This window comes from Heliangelus exortis, chromosome 9 (assembly GCF_036169615.1).
Source record: "Heliangelus exortis chromosome 9, bHelExo1.hap1, whole genome shotgun sequence".
NCBI classification, from domain to species: domain Eukaryota; kingdom Metazoa; phylum Chordata; class Aves; order Apodiformes; family Trochilidae; genus Heliangelus; species Heliangelus exortis.
Genome location: NC_092430.1, coordinates 21,590,729 through 21,612,019, shown reverse-complemented (window position 1 = coordinate 21,612,019; position 21,291 = coordinate 21,590,729). Strand labels below are relative to the sequence as shown.

Genomic DNA, 21,291 nt, shown 5'->3' with positions numbered 1-21,291 from the left:
AACACAAGAACTGAGACCTAAACACACCAAAAAAATTGAAAGAGCCAAACAACAACAACAAAAAATGATACCAATCTGCCATTCTTCTGTGATGGGAGGAAAAAGCCCCACAACATTTGGAAACAGGCTGTGTTTGTTTGGCACTTCCCATCTTTAGGTAATCAGTGTAAAGGGCTTCCCAGGTAAACCTAAGAATACACTGCAGTTTCCAAGAGACAAACACAAGCCTTCAAAATGTAACCAGGAGAAGATGCAGGGCTCCAAGCAGCTCCCTGTAGGCACTGCTTGCCTTCAAGTCTGCAGAGCCAGCCCTAAGTCAAGCTGTATCAAAATTCAAAAAAGACATTTAAAAAAAAAAAAAAAAAAAATGACAAGCAAGTCTCAGAAGACAAACACTCCACCAACTGTGAACCCCTCATGTAGACAGCCAGGAATGATGCTCACAGGTTACTACTCCCCCCAGCCCCTTCTCTAAACCTTCCAAAAACTCCTCGACTGCTTTCTTAGCTGACAGTGGCACTTTCAGAGCCAAGAGGAACAAAATACTACTCAGCTCTGAAACCTACCTTACCATGCTTCTTTACATGGTTTTGACCAACCACCAGCAAAGCACTACTGTATTTTGCTCCTCTGGGAACCAGCCTCACCCCCAACCTTTTCAAAAAGTTGATGCAAAGGCACCAAACACCCCATCTCCTCATGGATGCCTTTCCAACACTGGTACCACCAAGTGGCTCCCAAGCTCTGTCCCTGGACCACATTGGTGCTGCCCTGTTATTGGTATTATGGGGAGAGGGGTGAAGACAAAGAGGTAAAGAAGAAGAGAAGTTCTTTAGCAAAGGTCACCTGAGAAGTCAGCAACAGCAGGGACCTGGCCCCTGTTCCTTAATTACAGGAATTTAACTCTAATTCACTAGACTAACCCAATACTACTCAAACACCATAAACAAGTGAACAACAACAAAAATCACGAGCTACCAGATTCTACTTAAAGCAAGATGCTCCTCTCTGCTGCCTTGCAGCCCAGGGTCACCATGAGACTGACAGATGCAAACAGAAAATGCTTTTTATAGTCCACTCCAGCCTTACAGCCCTCATACCTCACCTGCTGGCCATGACCACATCATTACAACATCCTGCACCTTACTGCAAGATATTACAGTGAGCAGAGCAATGAAAGCTTCAGCAGGACAAGAAGCTGCACCTCCTTAAAGGGAGAGTGATGCTTTCACATGGAATAACCCTGATCCCAAAAATCTGGCTGTTTTCTCACCAGCTCCTCCATCTCCCAGATCGAGCAGTGCTGACAGTAGCTGGGTGCCCAAGTGCCTCACCATGAACACAAAAAGAGCCTGACCAAGGTCAAGAGACTCTGAGCAACCTCAAGAGGAGCTGTACAAGCACAGACCAGCCTGGCAACTCATGAGGACAAATTTCTCTTGGGGAGCTAGAAGACATCTAGGCAGCAAGGCTTCTCAATATTAAATTTACCTATGTGCAGCCCCATCCTCCATTCCCAGACTGATCTGCTGCAGCTCCACTTGCCTAAAACAGGCCACACAGCCAGCAGCACTGCTCCACAACCATAAAACCTATGGATACTGGGGCTGTGTGGCCAACCAGTGAACTGGCTCACTTGGAACATCCTTACAGAAGACCTGAGAAAAAAAAAGTCAGCGTTCCCAGTCCAGTCACTGGTATGGGATAGGAGGTGGTGACAGTGGACATGGTGCTTGCTCTGGAGGGCTCTGCAGAGAAGGTGCTTGCAGAGAGCATCTTCTAATCCCCACAAGTCAAGGAGACTGCTTTCCTCCCATCCCTAAGCATGCCTGGAACCCACACAAACAGCATTGCAAGGCTCACCACCACGGCCTCCATGCTCTGCAGTGCTGTTGACCTTACTTGGCATCTTCAAATGTAGCTTTTTTTCCCTGCTATGCCACTGCAGATATTTTTTTTGTCCTGCAAAACTGCACAGTGTTTACAGAAGGAGAGCACCCAGAAATTCAAGGCAGAGGGGACAAATGTCACTTCACAGATGCATTGGTCTGCTCCTGACCTTCACCCCCTGCCCTTTCCCCTCACCAACTCCAAAGGAGGGTGGGGAAAGGGCACAGAGATTTTAAGGGAGGCCATACAGGAACATTTTAAACCACCTTTTATAAACTGCGTTCTACAGGACCAAAATGTAAAAAGCACCTTTCCCTTTCCCTTACATTATCCAGAAAGCAGCAAAGTTAATATGACATATTGGTGCGTAGGAGTGTGGGGGTTGGTTTCTTGGGGGGGAGGGCTGAGGGCTCTCTCTGTGTTTCAGAGAAGTGAAGCAGCACAAGATGTACCAGTTGCTCTGGTAACAAAGCTTTTTTTTTTTTTTTTTTTTTTTTTTTTTAAAAGAGTGAAACATCATTTAAGCATTTTCCAGTTAAGACTTCCTTGCCTGCGTGGCAAAAACAAGTCCCCAGTTCAGAACACACACACCACCCGTTTGAGTCAGCAAGGAAAGGACCTTCTCTTCTAGAGATATTTTCACAGCTTAGGGAAGCTGATAAATTGAGGTCGCCCATTTTCCTTCTGATAAAGCCAGCACGATCACACACCAGTATGCCAGCCCACCCCCTTCCAGTGACCCAGTAAGAGCTGATATCCCAGCACCACCCATGAGCTGGTGCCTATGGGAGCAGTGGAGGCCCCCACCCCATTGAGCATCCTCACGTGGTGGCACTGCTATCCTTGCTGCTGGCACAGGGAGCTATCCCAGAGGAAACAACGCCTTAATGTTTAATATTGGGCTTGTAGTATGAATCACAGAATGTTTAGGTTGGAAGAGACCTCCAAGATCACCCAGTCCAGCCTTTGACTAAGCCCATAATCAACTACTAAACCAAAGAAGGACTATAAAGCATTTTGTAAGCCTCATAAACACTTGAAGATGCTGGGCAGCCTGTGTCCACCCCTGCAGGTCTGTATCTGGATGTGGACCTGAGTGGTCCCAGCCACCACCAGCAGAAAGAAGAGCCCTGGATGGGGCATTCAGCTCTGCTCTGGGTAACTGCAGGGCAGAGGCAAAGTGCTCCCCAACTCAGCCCTATGGAGCAGGCTCTTGGCACAGCACCAAGCCATGGGGAAAGCTGAGGAGCTGCCCAAGTCAGAGGTTACCAATCCCACAGGTGTTTGCCTCAAAATGCAGCAACCACCAGTCCACGATGAAGGGTGCTCATGCACATCCCTGCACATGTGCAGTAAAGGCAATCTCTGAAGAGTCTGGAAACAAAAAGAAGTGACTTAAAGCCAAGGATACAACACTAGAGGAAGCCACCTGGCCCAAGTTACATCCTACCACACAACATTACACTTCATTTTATAAACATGACAGTGGGAAATGGGAAATACTTCAAATGTACCACCAAATGCAACAGCTGTTTGCTTAGACTGCAGGATGATGGGGCCCTGAATTGCTCCAGTGGCCCAGGAAAGAGAGTGCCAGGTGTCCTTGGTGTGCTCAGGACCACCACACAGCAGCCACCACCACAGGATGGGTGTTTGGACAAGGGACAGAGACCCCGAGTCCAGACAACCCTCCTGTGATGGTGACTCCGTGCATTCACAGCTCTGTCTCTCAAGCAAGGCCCAGCAGTCAGTCTCCAGCTGTAAAAGCTGTGTATGTAAACTCAGATTTATTCTTTACTGCAACAGTCCCCAGGAAACATTAATTGTGTGCAGCAGGGTAACTTCTTCCACATGGCTAAAAGCAACAGTGATTAATTATTAAACTATTGACCATCAGGCTTTCAGAAAAAAAAAAGAGACAATAAAACAACTGATTATTAAAAACAATTAATGTAATTCTTGGCTCAGGCTAATTATCTGAACTGCTAATAATGACCCAGGAACCTGCAGAGGCTCTGTTCTCACCAGGGCTGACTCAAGGGCCCAAGGCTTGATCAGCAGCAGCCAGGCTGAGACTGACTACAGACAGGCTAAACATACCACAAACAGCACATTATTTACTTTGTTATTCCTCCCCCTCCAAAATAAAAAAGTAAATAATTTTTTAAAAATCTTCTAAAAGCCTTTCTCTTGAATATTCCCCTGCACCAGTCTGCAGCAGTGGATGCCCAGAGGTACCACAAGGAAGGATGCTCCTATGCAAGCACTCAGGAGGGCAGGACACAGATTATCTCCTCCCCTTTGGCACCTGCAAACTCCAGGACAATGGTACCAAGAACAGGCTTGTGCCCAAAAACATTCTCAGGGGTTTGACTCGGGGAACCAAGTGTCCCAACAACCCTGCTGTTCCCAGCTCTCCAGCAACAGGTGGCCTTGGATTTCAAATGCTTTACTCACTTCCTCGTACCCACACACCTCAGCATCTTCATCTGCTGGGTCAAACCTGCCTCCAGGTAATAAATAGATAAACAAACACACAAACCCTGACCAAAGACCTTGGGATGCATTTCCTCATCCTTTTCCCACCCCCTGGACTGTAGCCCAAGACAGACACAACAAAGAGCAATTCCAAAAGCCGTGTCCTCATCAAATGACTGCCTAGCTTGGGCTGGTAGGGGAGAGGGACAGCCTGTGGCCAGGTGCCCTGCCTACTGCTGACTCCTGGGGGGTGACCCTGCTCTGCCCTATCCTATGATGATGCTGGAGAAGCTCCTGCTGTGAGACCTGCAGCTCCTGGATCCCCCGCACTCTAAATTAGAGCGCGGAATAATGCTGCGTAATGGCTTAGTGATTATGTGGCATTTACCAGCTAATTAAACAATCAATAGTTACTGTGCAGTTATGGAGTTAGCCCACAGTACTGTATCTTGTACCCTGTAAAATAAAGCCTTGCTAAAGCTATAAAAGGAGAGTTGCATCCCCAGGGCACTCAGCAAAGCAGCACTTGGCATTAATGACTGTTGTCCTCCTGGTAGGGCTGGGAAGAAGCACAGGAGTCTGTAATCTCAACATCATTTATTTCCCTGTTCAGTGTTGTAAAACTACACGGGGTGAGGGAGGCAAAGGTTACCATATGACCTATTTACTGATTTTTTTTTTTATCACTATGGCAGAGGCTTGCCTCAAACTCCTGCTTTGGTGATGCTGTGCACAGGCCGGTGTGTGACCACCTGGAGCTAAGCAGGTCTGAAAACACTGGGGGATCACTTTGGTTTCCAAAGCATTCAGTAGCCCGCTTCATGTCTTCCCCCAGCTTTGTAAGGATCTGCTGGAAAGGTATTCCTGAGTAAACTAATGTCCTTTCAGTTTTAACCCATGTATTTCCTGGCATTTGACCCATCAGCAGGTGTGATGCTGTGATTTATCCAGGTAAGCCCAGCACAGACAGTATTTTCAGGATTTTTTTCACTTGCTTTCTAATGCCAAGTAAAGATAAGCAGTAACAACAACATTTTGGAACACAAAACCAACATTTCCTCACACTTTAGATAATGCTCTAAGGGGTCCTAGTGGTTTCTGTGCTTACAGTTTTGCTTTCAGCCACCAGCTCCCTGCTGAAAAACACTGAGGGAATGGCTAAAGCCTTAAGTCCATCTCATTTTACTCCTGTTAGCCATTTCTTTAAACACCTTCAGTAAAAAAAAGAAAATCCAAGAACCCAAAAATCCACTGCTGCAACTATGACTGGCACAGGAGCTCTCAGCCTTTCATCAAAACCAGTTTACAATCTGTAACATTAGATGTAGGATTACCAGAAAATAAAGAATTCAGTGATTCAATTAGAGAGATAAACCATCGGTGCAGTCCCTCATTAAAATAAAAATCAAGATATTCACAAGAGATTGTTAAGCAGCAGACAGGGAATGTTGTTTCCCTCTGCAATTATTTGCAGTGAAGAGCTTGGGGTTGGGGTTAGAGGAAAGTGAGCAGAGGAGATCACTGCTGAGGGCTCCTGCAGCATTCAGGTGTCCCTGGGGTATGACCAGAGCTGGGAAACACCAAAGGGATGTTTTAGGCTGCAGTCCTGAGCAAAGGAACTTGAAAATACAGAGATCAACCTGAACAAGTTACCTTTGCCTCTGGAGCACGTCTCAGAGAACAAGGCTTTGATTTACAGAAGCACCGTGTGCTGCCTGAGAGGGATCTTCAAATCATCACCCAGCAAGCAGGATCAAAGCAACCTGTGTATCAAGCTTCATCCCTGTGCCCAGGCTTTGGCAGAGGGACCCATTCCCTTTGGGAGCTCTTCATCTGCACTGAATTCAATCAATGTCTTTTCTCCTACGAGCAAGGAGAAGGCACAAGCTGTGGCAAGGGCTGCTCAGCATCTCCAATGCAGCAGATTCTGAGGTTGGCTCCATGACCCACTGCTCTCTGGTGCCTCCTGCTACTATGGGACATTTCTCAAGCTCCTTGCCCTGTTGTGGCATCATTCAGTCATCAGAACAACATTACCATATGATGTGTCCCAAGCTATCAATGGGAGTTTTACACCTTGCACGTGTCCCTCCAGTGCAGACCAACTGGTTACCATCAGGACACCTTTAATCTCCAACACAAATAAAGCCATGCAGCAGTGTTAGATCTGCTGTTCACTCAGGTTTTCTGTTTCAGCAGTCCTGCAGCACACAAACACAAGATTTTCCCCCCTGCCTGGGACAGGCATCTCATTTCTGCTTCTTCCCACAGCAGAGCTCCTCTACCTACTTCAGAGAGGGTCCAGCCATGCCAAGGGGAGGTGACACTCAGCTGGTGACAACTCCTGGCAGAGAACACAGGGGTTGGACCTGCAAAGCTAGAAAGTCATCACCAGAGCAGGCATCACAATTAATTACTCTTTCCACATCTTAAAACTACAACTAGCCCCTAAAATGACATAAATGCTGCACTTTGGGTAGCACCAGCCTAGAGGGATGGGGAAAAGAAAACCCCAGCCCCATCTGAGTCTGGTTTGAAACAGTGACGGAACAACCATGTGATTACAGAGGACGTGCTCCTAGGTATGGACCACTTGTAAAAGCTGTTTTAGAAGGGAGACAGAAGGTCTGTGTGTCTTGAAAGCTGATCCATTTGTTTTGCTGCAAGAGATAAATACAGCGGTGGTATCTGGAGGAAAAGAATCGCAGAGATCTTATTTCGGTGCTGGGTTTCAGGGTGGGACACCATAAACAGTTCTGCATGCTTCATATCAAAGTCTCCTTTTGTTTATAGAGAGGGTGCTGCTCCAAGACTTCAGTTTAAGAGAGCTCTGAAGTTGGTCTTAGCCTGAGCTCATACCTCAACACTAACTAATTTGGTTTGGCCACCAGCGTTCCCCCCTCCCCATCACCAGTCTGGCACCGGTACCAAGTGAACCACACTGAGGACAATCCCCTTACTCCAGTGAGTTAAAAACAGTTGAGAGGAGGAATTATTTTTGTACAGCAGGCAAAAAAAAGAAAAAGGAACACAGAAGTCCTCAGTTCCTGGAAAGCCTACACTTGCATCTTCCTGGGTGTTTTTTTCCCCCCATTTTTAGGTAACACAGAGATGCACCAAAAGAATCAAAACACAGCCAGAGGAAACTCAGTCAGCAGAGCTATGCAACCAGCTTATTTCCCTTTTCTGCTCTCCACAAAAACACCACGCTTTCAAAAGGCCATTAAAGGCTCATAGTTTCCACTGATTGTTAGAAATATGTAGCAGTTAAAATTAGGTCACCCTCTACCATTATTTTAGCAGCTGAGAAGGAAAACAGTTCAGAAGGGAGCTCCCATGACAGGGAACACAGGGCACAAAAACAACCAATACCACAGGGGAAGGCTCCCTGAAATATAACCTTGACAAGAACAGTTTTGGTGTGGGTTTCTTTTTTTTTCCCCCATAAATTTCTTCCAGTTCATAAATTCACGCATTTGAAACTCCACAAATTCCAGTTAATCTTTAATTCACTTCAGTCCCTCTATCCTCGTCCTGATGGGATTAGACTACAGCAGCTGAAGGATGGGGAAACTGGAATTCAGAACAAATATTTCCTGACAGATAGCTTTCTAATCACCTTTCTCCTATTCAGCAGGCACAGCTCACTGTGTTTTACTGCATGACAGGCCAGAGCTGTGTCTCGACCAAGCAGGAGCACAGGAATATATTATTTTCTATAGTCAAAACAGAATACAGGTAAACAGAACCTGTGCACACACACACACACAAGTACACTTCTTCACAGAATTTATGCCCACACACGTAGCAGTTTTTGGGGAATGGGGCCCAAGGGAGCTCCTGTCTCCCATCAGACCTGAAATATTTGTCAAATTCCTCACGCAACCGTCCCGAGAAACATCTCCCGACCAATATTTTAAGTGCAGAATGAACCCAGACTTTGAAATAATTCAGTCCCTTCCCAGCTACACGAATATCATCCACAAAAAAACCACAGCCCATCAAGATGACAAATTCTGGATAACCCTTAAGCTAAGAGGTGTTTGGGACAGGTGATGCAATTAAGCAGAGGTTGGACATTTTAAATGTTTCTGTAAGGAAATCTGTGAGTTTAAAATTCTTTTCTCCACAGTCCTCTCACTGTCCTCATCTAGAGAGCTGCTTCCAGTTGTTTGTAGGAATTTAAAGCAAGTTTTTTTTCTCCTGCAGCAGGTTTCAGTGGAAAGGGCAGCAGCCAGCCTGCATATGAGCTGAGCACTAGACTGTGGCAAACTCATTTGGCAGCCTATTGCAGCCATAAACTCAGCTCTTAGAAGATATCAAGATTTATCTATTAAAGCACAGAGTTTTCACTCCCTCCTCATCATATAATCAATAAAAAGCAACTGGGGGAGAGGGAAAAAAAAAAAAAAAAGCCAAAACAAAACAGGCTATTTATTTTTTGGTGACAGGTTCAGAACTAAAATGAATTACTTATTACAAGAGCTCTGGGTGCTACACGGTACTTGCACACAGGACCAAAAAGCCAGAGTTCAACAAGACTTCTTGACAGCCCTGGAACAGGTCAAACCTCACTGAGATGATGTGCTGGGATGCTGTGTGTTTAACACAAGGTCAAGGAAAATACAAACACAAAAAACCCTTACCTTATAGACCTGCCCATAGGTACCATTGCCAACAAGCTCCACAAGTTCAAAGATTCCAGCAGGATCCTAGGAGAAAGGGAGAAAAAAATATTTAATCAGCAATACTTAAGATTTCTGCAAAAATAAACATTCAATAAAGATCAGCATTTCACTGACAAACATTTTGAGTGTTTCAAGCTTTCTGAGTGTCACCTGCCTGGAATGCAAAAACACAGTCTATGTTTTAAATGCAACAGCAACTTTTTTTGCTATTAAAACTTAGATGTTCTTATGCATCAGCTTTGGAATAAAACAAGCTAATTGGTGGGATGTCACTTGGGGGCTCCAAACAAGGTTTTCCAGGTCTACTCCAGAGGTCAGCAGCATCAGTGTTACTTGGCCTAAATGTCACTTTTGGTTTGGTGCATCCTGGCCACTGACGCTGCGGTTTGTCAGCTGAGATAAGGAGCTCTAGGGCAGTGCTACATGGGGACAGAACAACTTGGACAGTGGCACCAAAGCCCCAAAGCCCACCCACAGACCCTCCTGCTTGGAGTGTGCCCAGCAAGGGCAGTCTCAGAGCAGCACAGACACGTGTGGAAGCTGGAACACAGCCACCAACACAGTCTGAGAGGTACGAGGGAGGGTGGGGAAAGAATAAACCAGTGCTTCTATTTTCTCCTCTTGGTTTTCCCCTTCCAGAAGCTTTACTTATACTCATCCATTCCTTCTCCCCCTGTGCTCATCACTCCAATTTCAGATAGCAAGATCCCCCTGGAAGCTGGATGATACTAAGGTCTCCTGGCATCCCAGGAGTCTGAGTATTCCTGCAGCCCCCCCAGCCCACCCATGGGTGACCACACCACCACCCATCCTCCCTAACTGATTCTGAGTCACTTGTCAACAACTTGGCATCCCAGAGAGCAGAGGGAAGATGCAGATGGGTGACGGAACAGCAGAAAAGGATCAGCCAGCAGCACCCTTTGGAAGAGAGGAGAGGGACACCCACCACGCACAATAATGACACAGAAGTTTCATTCATTACAAAGCCTGCATCAGCTCAAGATGACTTCAGGGTCCAAAAGTCAAACACTGGGTTTTGGTGAGCAGCTGAGAAGCAAGGTTCAGCCTATTAATAGCATTGCAAGTCAATTAATCCAAGGTTTGACATGATTAAGGCACCTTAGAACCTGGGGTGACAGAAACCTGCTGGGTTTTGGCACACCTCCATGCCAGGGTCACAGCAACCCTTCTGATCACCCCACACATCAGAAATGCCACACCCCACCTCTAGCTGTTTCTCCATCAAAATGCAGCTCCCTTGGGGAGGAATGGGAAGCTCAGGCTCAGCTTTTGGTGGTATTATTTGCAGTAAAGGGTAGGGAAGCTGCTCTGGAAGAATGCTCAGAGACCACTATATACCCCAGATATACCCCAAATGACCTTCAACCAAATATTCAGGCAAAGTGGGGGAAGCTACAGCAGAAGAGGTTCCTAGCACACAGCATCTCAGCCTGGTGCAGACAACCCATAGCTTTCCTGCCCTGGCACCAGACAGGGAAATGCCATGGACAGATGGGAAAGGGAACCAGCAGTGCACTGGGTTTCCACAAAATTAGTGAGAAAGGAGAAGGGAAATCATGGCAGCAGCTGCTGTTTATTTTTTTAGTTTCTTTCCTCAGGGTTGTTCTCTGCAGTGCAGAAAAAATTCTGAAAGAGGCTTTTCCAGTGCTACAAGTATATTTATTTTTGAATATTCACTAAGAGATTAAGGGAAGAGAAAGCTGTGCCTAAGGCAGGTGATCAGGAGGTTTGGAGAAATGTCCAGAGAAGCAGCTGGCCATTTCTGATAAAGAGAACTGCTCTTCACAATAACTTCTCCAACCTTTTTCCTCAAAATCCTCTGCCATCCCAGGTCAATTCTCACTCATATAACCCATCCAAACATCAGGCCTGGAGCAGCCCCACCAGGTTTATCCAACTTCATCCCTCACTTGGCTGCAGACCCTTCAGGTCCCACTTTCCCCCCACCTCTCCCACCACCCACAGCTCCCACCCACCAACCAATTCCTCTGTTGCACGTGCCCCCTCCATCCCATTACCCCTCCAAATTTTTTCCAGAAGTATTGCCAAGGTAACCTGACATCTCACATGGGCTGTGCTGAGTGACACTTCTCCCCTGGCTGCTGGCACCAGTTGCCCCCTCTCAGCATGGCCATGGCAACACACTGGCCAGGGATGGGCTGGCACCCAAGCTCTCCCATGCTGGGATCTGACCCTGCTTCCACAGCTGCAGGTGGGACAGATCCAAGTGGGAGACTGTGATGCTCCTCACCCACCTTCCAGGAAAGTCAGTGGTACTAAAGTCTCAGTGAGGCACAGAACAAGGCAAGAGCATCATCTTTTCCAGAAACACAACAAGGGGGGGGGGAAAAAAGTCCAAATAACTTCACTAAACAGTGTATTTAAAAGTGCTGCATTATCAGAAAAAAAAAAAAAAGGGACTTCTGCATGGGGATGATAAAGCAGGATGTATCCAAATTCCATCAACAAACCAAGCATCCCTTCTGAAGGACTTATCAGTGTGGAGCACACAGCAGTGGGGCTCACAGCAGGAACACACTCCTGGTTAAAACTGCTTTACTCACAGAACCAAAGCTGAAAGACAGCTTTGCCTGCACCATGACATCCCAACGAGTCAAAGGCACCAAAGGTAGCAACACATTGCTTGAGAAGACTGCTCAGAAAGTGATATCCACATCCAGAGCTAAGTCGGGTGAGGGCTGGAGGTGTGTGTTGGTGTTGGCTGTGGTGTCCACACTGAGTTGGTTGTCCTTAACCATGGCCAGGGAGGCTTCCACAAACAGAAGAAGCATTTATATAATGAATTTTCTTGTTTTCCTTCTGCAGTCACATTTTTCTCCCTTCTAGCCCATACAGAAGGCAGTAACAGGAAGAGTTACATGAAGAGACAGTGGAGAGATGCTCGGGGAGAACCAAGGGGCAGAGCAATGAAACCACGACTGCTGTGAGTGCACAGGAGGGGAAATGGATCAGAGCCTCTGTAATCATCGTGCACTTAGTCCCCCAGTTTGGAGCAGCTAATGATAACTTCCATCCAAAAATCATGGAGATAAACCAGTCATTAAGCAAATGTTATCAGCCTAGAGAAGAAAAAGGCTCTGCCTGACTGGAGGCAGCACAGTTTAGGGTCAGCACAGAAGAGCATCCCCAGGCACTGGTTTGATGAAGCAACCCCATGGCACTAGGAGAAGTTTGTTGTTTTTTTTTTTAATCTCCACTAAGAATAACAGCCATATCTACAGCTGGAACAGAAGCACTTGTATGATTTGACAAAATAAGGTCCAGATCACCTTGGGAAAGCTAGCCCAGGTGGTATGTAGTTCAGAGAAACATGGAGGGGGTTGAAAAGTACTTGAAGACACAGTTGCTTTTTAGTGATCAACTGGTTCTCCCCATCTCTAAGGCACTTCTATAGTTAACAGCCCTGTAAGGAACAGGAAGATGGACTGCACAAACTGGGGGAGGAACATTAATATAGCTGCAGACAACAGCAAGCAAAGCAGGAAGGCAAAGGTCAAGACAACAAAATATTGATCGAGTCACTGGGAACTTCCAGAAAAGGGACATTACCCTGGGGATATCACCTTTTTGAGCTTCAAACACTTCCTTCCCATCACACAGGCATTGCCCTAAGCCTGCCCATTAATTAAAGCAGAGCCAAAACACTCAGCAGGCTGCACAGGTATTTTTATTATTATTATTTTTAGATATTCTGCTTTGGGTAAGTAATGAAGAAGAACCTCACTGGACTACTGGATATTTTTCAGCCCTCATGGGGATTGCTTAATCTTACATCTTCTCCTTCTAGCTTTGGTACTTTTCCCCTCCTTCGCCCACCCATCCAGAGACTCACAAGACAAGCTATCATCAATGCCATCTACCACTGCACCTCCTGCCTACTCAAGCAATACAAGCTGCTCCACTTGGAAAAGCAATAAGGAACTCACCAAGGGTTTTGTTTTCCTTTTGAAGAAGCAGTTTGTCCTCCCTCACCCCCAAACACCCAGCTCCGTATCTTAAACAAAGATGTTAGTCAAGGAACAACACTCCTATACAGCACAGGAAAAACTGTTGTCAAGGTTAAGTTATTAACAGGAGAAAAATTCCTCCACCTGACAGCTGAGAGAAGCCTGTTTACAAATCTCTTTGAACCATTCTTCTTCAGCAACTCACAAGGAGATGTTCTTCCAAACCCCTCTGAGAGCCACTTGTGTGCTCTGCCCATCCCCAGTTCCCACCTCAGCTCCCATGGTCCCCAACACTCCTCTCCCCAGCTTCTTGCTGCAGTAAGAGTCCAATCACCACCCATCCACCTCCTGCCTTTCTGAAATGTTAAGACCTGCCAGCAGTTGGCAACAGCAAAATTAAGTAAGAACCAACCATGAGATTTTCAGTCAATAAAGCTGGGTTACTTCCCCAACTACCACCTGTTCAATTTAAGAGGTGAGTGTGGATTTGCAGCCATTGCTCAGCACCACTACTGAAGAAAGGAAAAAACAATCCCCCATGCACATTCCCACTCCAGTCCCACTTGGTCCTGCTGAGGCCAAGCCAATGGAGCTACAATATATTGACTACATCCAGATTTCCTGCTCACAGAGCAGCACTTGCACACACAAAACAGTTCTTCTGACCTAGGTTCTCCTTCCTACCACAACAAGAGAAGCAGCAGCCATTCTGTACACCCTCCACAAACAAAACATGGAAGCATCATGACAGTAAGAAACAACTACAGACCTGGAAACACACTTATCAAACCAAGATGATGCATTTGTACCACTGCAGACAGCGGGTCCCACAGCCCAAGATGCAGCAGTGATACCAGTAGAGGACAAAAATGACCACACTGGTATATATAAAACCAACCTTCCACCACCAGGGCATGCTGGAGCAGCCCACTCTAGGGAAAAGTCATCCACAAGCTACACACAAAAGTCAAAACCAGAAGGGTCCAAGTCTCCGTTCCTTCAAAAGCTTGACCTAAGCACTGCTAGCAACAAGGTGACTGCATCTCATCCTGATGTCAAAACAAGAGGCAATGAGTTTTGACTTGAAGTTAATAAAGTCAACATCTGGTCTCCAGGAGTCTCACCATGATATGAAGATGCTGATGGTATTCAACACCCACTGATGATGATATTCAACACCCACTGATGATGATATTCAACACCCATTGAGACAACGCAATTCTACTTAACCCTCATTTGATGTTGGACTCGCTCCAAATCAGACAATACTCTCATTTTTAAAGCTCCACAGACCCCCAGAAAGGTGGATTGTTTGCAGCTGTATGATAAAGCCCTCCTTCCAGTCCCCAAGAGACTGTTCATCTAGAAGAGATAGAAGTCAATCAGTCCAGAAACACCAGCAAAAGCTCCACTGCTAAGTGAACCCTGAGGTTTCCCACACCCTGTTAGATGAATGCAGCCCCAGTACAATCAGCCACTTCAACATATGCCTAATTCAAGCACACAACTTCAACAGGACATGATATAAAAGGCTTGGCTAAGCTCAGTGTCTCTAAAAAGCTACAGTGCCAATTATAAATCATATCTATAGTCCCCAGAAGATCTAAAGTCACTACTAGTATTGTACCACACTTCTTCAGATGCAGGCATCAATTAGAGCACAGCAGCTGGACACTTTCCTCACTGGAAGTCACTTATCTGCAGTTTCAGACCAGTAAGATATTATTCCTAAATGTTTAGATCTCATCCCCCTGAGAAATAAAGAGTTTCACCTCGGCCAGCAAATGTTTGCATCAAATTGAAATTGCTACCTACTAGTAAATGCTGTCAAAGGTTTATGGGCTCTCAGAGGAGTTGGTTTAATTACTTCTCAAAGCAGCTGTTTCAGGAACTGCAGCCTCTTAACACACCACTCTTGAAGGCACACTTTGAAAAGCAAGGTTGCTGCCAAGCTCACACCAAAAGCAGAGTCCCCTCTCCCATCCAGGTAAAAATTCAGCCTCCAACAAGAGGTCCCACGTGGCGTTTGGTCTGTGGATGCCTGCAGGGGTGACAGCCCAGAAGCTACTTTGAACCTTTCCAAGTCACTTCAGGCTGTACATCCCAGCTTCTGCCATCAGGGATTGTCCTTGTCAAGGAAAGACTTCTTTGGAGTTACAGCCACAGGAATGCCTTAAAATGGGAGAACCTCTCACTTCCAGATACACTTAGGAGCCCCCACACAAAAAGAAAAAAGCAAACCAATATTAAAACCCTTTGCTTTTTAGGAGTGGGATGGGTTTTGCACCACTGCATCAGCTTTTGAGGTTGAGGATGTGGGCTGAGGTGAGCAAGGAGAAGTTGTCAGGGATGAAAGAGTTATATCCTTGTGGCACCAACAACCTACAGACTACAGCCCTCAACTACAGGGACCTGTGCAACAACCAAAATACACACTCTCCAAAGGAGAGGGGAGAAGGCATCTGGGCCAGAGCTGTGACCAGTCATGTTGACACAGCAAATGATGATTATTGCAGACAAAGAGACTGGAGCTGAGAGGGCTTGGTCTGATGGAGCTGCTGGGAACCCTTCATCCCATCTGGATAGAGCAGGAGTTCCACATTGGTCCCAAGAGAGACAACGTGGGTGAAAAGCCTTGGCCAAGGTGAATCACTACACCCTGGTTTAAAATGCCATTATTTCTCAATATTGTGTTGCAAACAAGGCAACATATATATATATATGTCCCTATATATGTGTCTGGAGAAACATCACTTCCCTCCTGGATTCAGTCAGGTTTCCCCCCACGACTTCATTTTTCACAGACTATCTGGAGAGGGAGTTATCTGTTGGTTTAGTACCTTTCAGAGAGTTTACCCTTTGCCTGTCACTTTTCATCAGCTCCTTAGTGTTGGGTCTGCAGGGGTTTGTTAGCCAGAAAGGATCAGATAACTCTCCAGGAGCAACAGCTTCAAAAAAGGACGATATGGGGAGGAAACCACATTGAATTACTGAGCATTCAACTAACTGCAGAAGTCTGCAAGATGCAGCCAATGGACTGTAAAAAACACAACTATAGTTGACAAGCTCCCAAAACTGTGCATTGAAAAACATTTTCTTTCATGGAGTTCTCTTGACAAAGCAGCAAAATTAATTAGAAGAGTATTACATACATGTTGCTTTGTGTGTTTTATCTCTGGCCAAACCTTTCACACCCAAGGGTTAAGGAGTTGCAGAGAAGGGATGGTTTCTCACTTTTTTCCTCTATTTCCCAGGCTGGCTCCAGCAATCAGGCTCAGCAGGGAGTCTGAAGGTTTGGTCTTGACAGACACTCACTTAAACTGGGGGAAACAAGGTCCCACAGCAAAAAGCAAGCTCCTAGCTGATACATGCCAGAAAAACTGGCCTGAAAGTCAGAGACAATCCACTCTCACTGTTCTGCAGTATTTTTTAACCAGGTTGTAATGTATTTCACTTAGCAAGTTCTCTGTATTTCTTGGTGGCTTTTCAGGTTGTGAAATGCTCTGATAAATTCAGGAAGATGCATTTTATTTCAACCCCCAATGCCCCAAGTGACCTAAACTTGGGCTGGGAGCACGGGATATTTATTTGAGTTCAATTAATATATGCCCTACCATAGCACTTCAGCCAAGACAACACAGAGGGAGCTTCCTCACCCAGGCATCCTAGGAAGATGAGTTGGTTTTGCTTTGCAAGTCACCACCATGCCCTCTAAATCCAACCATCACCTTTTGCTTTAGGGCATCAGCTGAGCTCCCTGTCAAATGACAGCCCTGTGACACCTCCCTGCCTTGGGAGTCCTCTGCTAGCTCTGGTCCCTGGAGCCAGCCTTGACATTATCTGGCCTCTGTCCTAGTGAAATGCTCTTCCTAGTAGTTTTATTTATTATCTCTCACAAGCAGGCTGGAAACATTAACACCACATGCACACAAAGAAAGCCCTGTAGGGCCACAGGTACCAGCCTGCTGAAGACCAGTCCAAAATGGGAAAACAAAGCAGGAGGACAAGTCTGTAATAGAGAAATCCCACCCAGCAGCAGAACAAGCCCTCCTACAGGCACAGGGTGCCCCAAGAATGCAGCATCCACCAGCCACCCATCTCAACCCTGCCCATGGTCCATCCTTCCCCATGCCCAAGCAGGGAGGAAGCTCTTCAGGTCCATCTTCTCCAACCCAAGAGACAACTGCATATGCCCCAGCAGGATCTGGCCCATGGTTATAGGAGCTGAGATTAATCATGTGGGTGGAGGGATGGGAAACATTTGTAACTGTTTCTAAATTAATTGCCATTCTTGTTATTTGATTTACAAAACTCTCCGGGGCTAGATTTTATTTTAGAAAACTATGAATGTATCAGATTAATCAACTTTAAATAAATGGTCTTGATTTATTTATTTCTGCTGTATCTACTCCTCTATAAGCTTGGCAAGTCGCTGCATTCTTTCCATCCTGTGAAAGAAAAAGAAAATGAACTGGGAGTTTGCTTTATTATTCCTATTTTAAAGGAATCTCTGCAAAGCTTAGCAATGCTGGGAGCTTAAATCACAGCACAGGCTGTGAAGGAGGACAAGTGCAAGGCTGGAGCTGGTTTCCATACACTGCAGACACCACCTCCATGCTGGGAGCCCATCAGGAGAGTCTCAACACACAATCCAGGCAATCCAGATCTATTCTCCAATATTTTAGGACATCCAGAGAGTTGAAAGATACCCTGCCACACAGGAAAGCAAACACACCAGGGGCCATCCCAGCGTGAGACACCCAGTCTCAGCCACAGAGTCCTCCCAGTGAGAAATGAGTTTAATCTTCTCTAGCCAGATTTCACTGTTCCTGAATCCCCTGGAAGTTGGGTCAGCATCCTTTCCCCCCTTCTAATCCCCTGCCCTCAGCTTCAGCAACACAGCAATGCCTCTGCCAGCAAACTAAAAAGAAAAGCCCTCACATATATTATGCCGAAGAAAATTAATCTTGTGTTCCACAGAATATTAAGTGGATTACATCTAGAGCCTCCAAGGAGAAAAATGTTGATTTCCATGTATCTTGTGCTATTACTCACCTCTATTAGCTTTTTTACCAGCCTAATGCTAGTCATGATAATTTTCTGTTCCTCAGTGCAGAGCTCAACTGGCTCAAGAAACCAAGCACTGAGAGCAAGAGTGAGATCTTGGAGGCCATGAGCAAGATCAGACCTCTGTGGCACTGTTGCTGCACAGGACATAGGTGTAAAAGAAGGCCAGCTTTTCTTTATTTTGTTTTGGTTTTTTTTTCAATGACTTCATGGCAGGATCACCCTTGAACACCCATGTCTCCTTGTGAAGGCAAGAGAACAGCACAGATCCTTAAAAAGAAACTTGCTAGCATCACTCAAAACATACCATTAAACTAGACAGAGCAAACATGGTGAGATGGACATTTCTAACCCCTGGGGAACCACAGCAGGACACACACACATACCAATAAAAACTCAAGCTGCCAGATCTCCCACCCAGAAGGGAGCCCCAACCCATGGCTGAAGGAGAACCCCTCCCAATGGTGATGCCCACACCATGCACAGGAGCACCAGCACCCCACCCAGCACCCTTCCTCAGCACCCTCACCAGCATGGGAAGCCCAGTCTGCTGTTCCCCACACTCTGGGTAACCATTCAAACCCATTGCAAAGTGCCACCAGCTGACTTACTAGAGTTTTACACTTGCTTTGCAGAGGTGTTAATGACTCTCAAAAAGCACAAGCCTCAGATAAGCAGCTTTAATACCATTTAAAGGCTTACAATTAGGAGAAACTGAGAGCTTGCAAGGGCCAGACTCTCAGAGGGTGGCACATCCACTGAAACTGCTGCTCCTGTGAGAGGAGTGTAAATTACTCAGCACAGAGTAAGCAAGATCCAAATGACTCGGAAAGGATGCAACCCACTGACAGTGATGCAAACTCAGCCCAAGCTTTCCCAAATATTTCACAAGCAGGCTGATGAGTTGAAAAGGCCAAAAGGAGCGTTTTGATGATGCTGCACAAAGCAAGGGAGGAAAGGAGAAGATATCCTGGGATGTGTGCTTCATTCTAGATGTGATAAACAACCAAGAACTCAGCCCCAGCTTGATGCCTGGTGAGACTTTCCATCTACATCTTGCTGGTCTGGGCAGGGAAGAGGAATACAGCTTCTCAGCTGTAATTCCCAGGCTCCAATCCCCCTTTTTTATATTTCCTAGAATAATCTGAATTCTACACAATAAACAGCAAAGCTGACAAGAAAAGCCTTATCAGATGGAGTAACTCACATGGGTAAGATAAAGGGCTAATGGCTACAGAAGCAGATAAGAGTGCTCATAACCAGAAATCAAACCCAAGCAAGGGTTTCAGCAGCAACACACTGTCTCAGAAAGTAAAACAAACAGCACAACAAACTCTACCTGGCCACCCTAAATCCTCAGAGCTGCCTGCAGCACCCAGCATCTCCTCATCCCACCTTGCAGGCCCATCACCATCTCTCCTGGTCAGCAGGGAGGGCAGCTGCAGCACTTGGATTGTAAGAAACCCTGGTATGTGCTCAGCTGAGCTCTGCTCCACCTCCCAGCCCCAGGCTATAGCAAGGAAGACAAATGACTACAGGACCAAGATGCTCCTGTAATCCTTTCCTCCTCTGAAGAGCTGACATACTGGAAAGGAATATTTGGTTATAGCAGTTCAGCTCTCCGGTGCTTCCCCAGATTGTGAGTGCTCTGAGGCCAGGATGAGGTTTTTGGTTGGGGTTCTACAACTCACACTGACAGAAAATTCAGAGTTCTGCTGCTGGATCCATCAAGAACCCCATCATCCAGGCAGAAAGTAAAGCCTGTTAACATTAGCATCTATCCCAGACAAATTCCAGCACCATGCCTCACCCTTGCCAGAGATCCAGATTGTTCAGGGATACAGAAACTCGTGGCAGGCTGACAGCAGCAGCATGGTCTCACCTTGGGTTCCCCACATCGCTTACTCAAAAACAGAGATGCAGGATGTGATCCTCATCACTGTGTTTTTCCAAGAAAGAACTCTTAACCTCTTGGGTATTATCTCCCCATCTGATTTTCCTCCTGCAAATTGACACCTGCAAGTTATTTCCCTTCCCTCACATCCCAAACCTCACTCTGTGCTGGCAAGTATACAAGAAAAGCATTTATTTAAAGAACTTTGCTCATCAAGTCTCACAGACAGCAAAACCACCCATTATCTAATCTGGGGAGAGCACAGCTTAATGGCTACAGCACAGGATGAGAAGCCAGAGGGTTTGACTTCTCCTCCCAGCTCTGCCAGGGCTGCATTGCCTGTAAGTGAATCTAGAGAAGATGCTTGACCCCTCCTCACCTTGATTTCCCTGCTATGAGACTATCCTAGCATTCCTTCCCTCACAGGGGATCTAATCTATCCTCATTAGCATCTGAAAAGAGTTACCCATCTCCGGATGTCTGTGTAAAGTGTACTATGAAAGACTGGAGAAACAGCACTGGTCAGGGAGCCTGGAGACAAATCTTCTTCACTGTGTTCAGTCAAACTGAACTTGCACTCCACATCTGTGCTTAGAAATTTTAATTCCTTCCCTCTACGGAAAAAAAAAATGTCCAATATTTTTTGTATTATTATTATTATTGAGAAAGCTTAGAGAAGAGATTAAATTCTGGTCCCTAAGACAAGAAAAATGATGTGAGATTCTTTCACTAAAGTATCCAAAGATCCCACCATCTCTAGCTCTTCACCCCCCAGATAATATCAAAAAACAAAAGAACCTTCCCTGTCCCACCCTTGCTCTGGACACCACTGAGTGGCCAAACTGGACTGATCAGAAGAAAAGCCAGAAATCTACTCTTACAGTCCTACAAAGCTAAATGTGGAGATGGGGTAAATCCAGACCCAGCATAGATGCTCCTATGGACAAAGACCAGAGCCCAGCTTCTGAAGCCTCATTTCCAGCACAGCTCCTGCTCTGTTTTGCCCTGGTGGGATGCAGGAAGAGCATCTTCTGGTGCCAACAGACACCTCCAGTTGGAAAAAAAAGAATGTCAAAAAGCAAGGTAATATTTCAGCTCTTTGGGGGAGGAAGGGAAGTCACCTCATGACCTGTTCCCATCTTTCCCATTGGCCTCAGGTAACCTTGTAGGCAGATCACATCAAGAGCACCAGTGCTAGCAACAGCCACTGTACCAGCTGGGACTGCTCCTGTACAGCACAATTCTACAATTTGCTCCTAGATGGCTTCAAAAACCTTCTGCTTCC

General features: G+C 46.1%; 1 protein-coding gene across 5 annotated transcripts in view; it reads right to left on the bottom strand.

Moving 5' to 3' along the window:
• The window catches only part of TNIK (TRAF2 and NCK interacting kinase), a 142,958-nt gene that overhangs the window by 109,319 nt on the left and 12,348 nt on the right, over window positions 1–21,291 (bottom strand). For all 5 annotated transcript variants that reach the window (XM_071752666.1, XM_071752662.1, XM_071752664.1 and 2 more), the window contains exon 2: window positions 9,015–9,080. In XM_071752666.1, coding sequence (XP_071608767.1) covers window positions 9,015–9,080 — 66 coding nt within the window. The remainder of the gene's footprint in view (window positions 1–9,014; window positions 9,081–21,291) is intronic.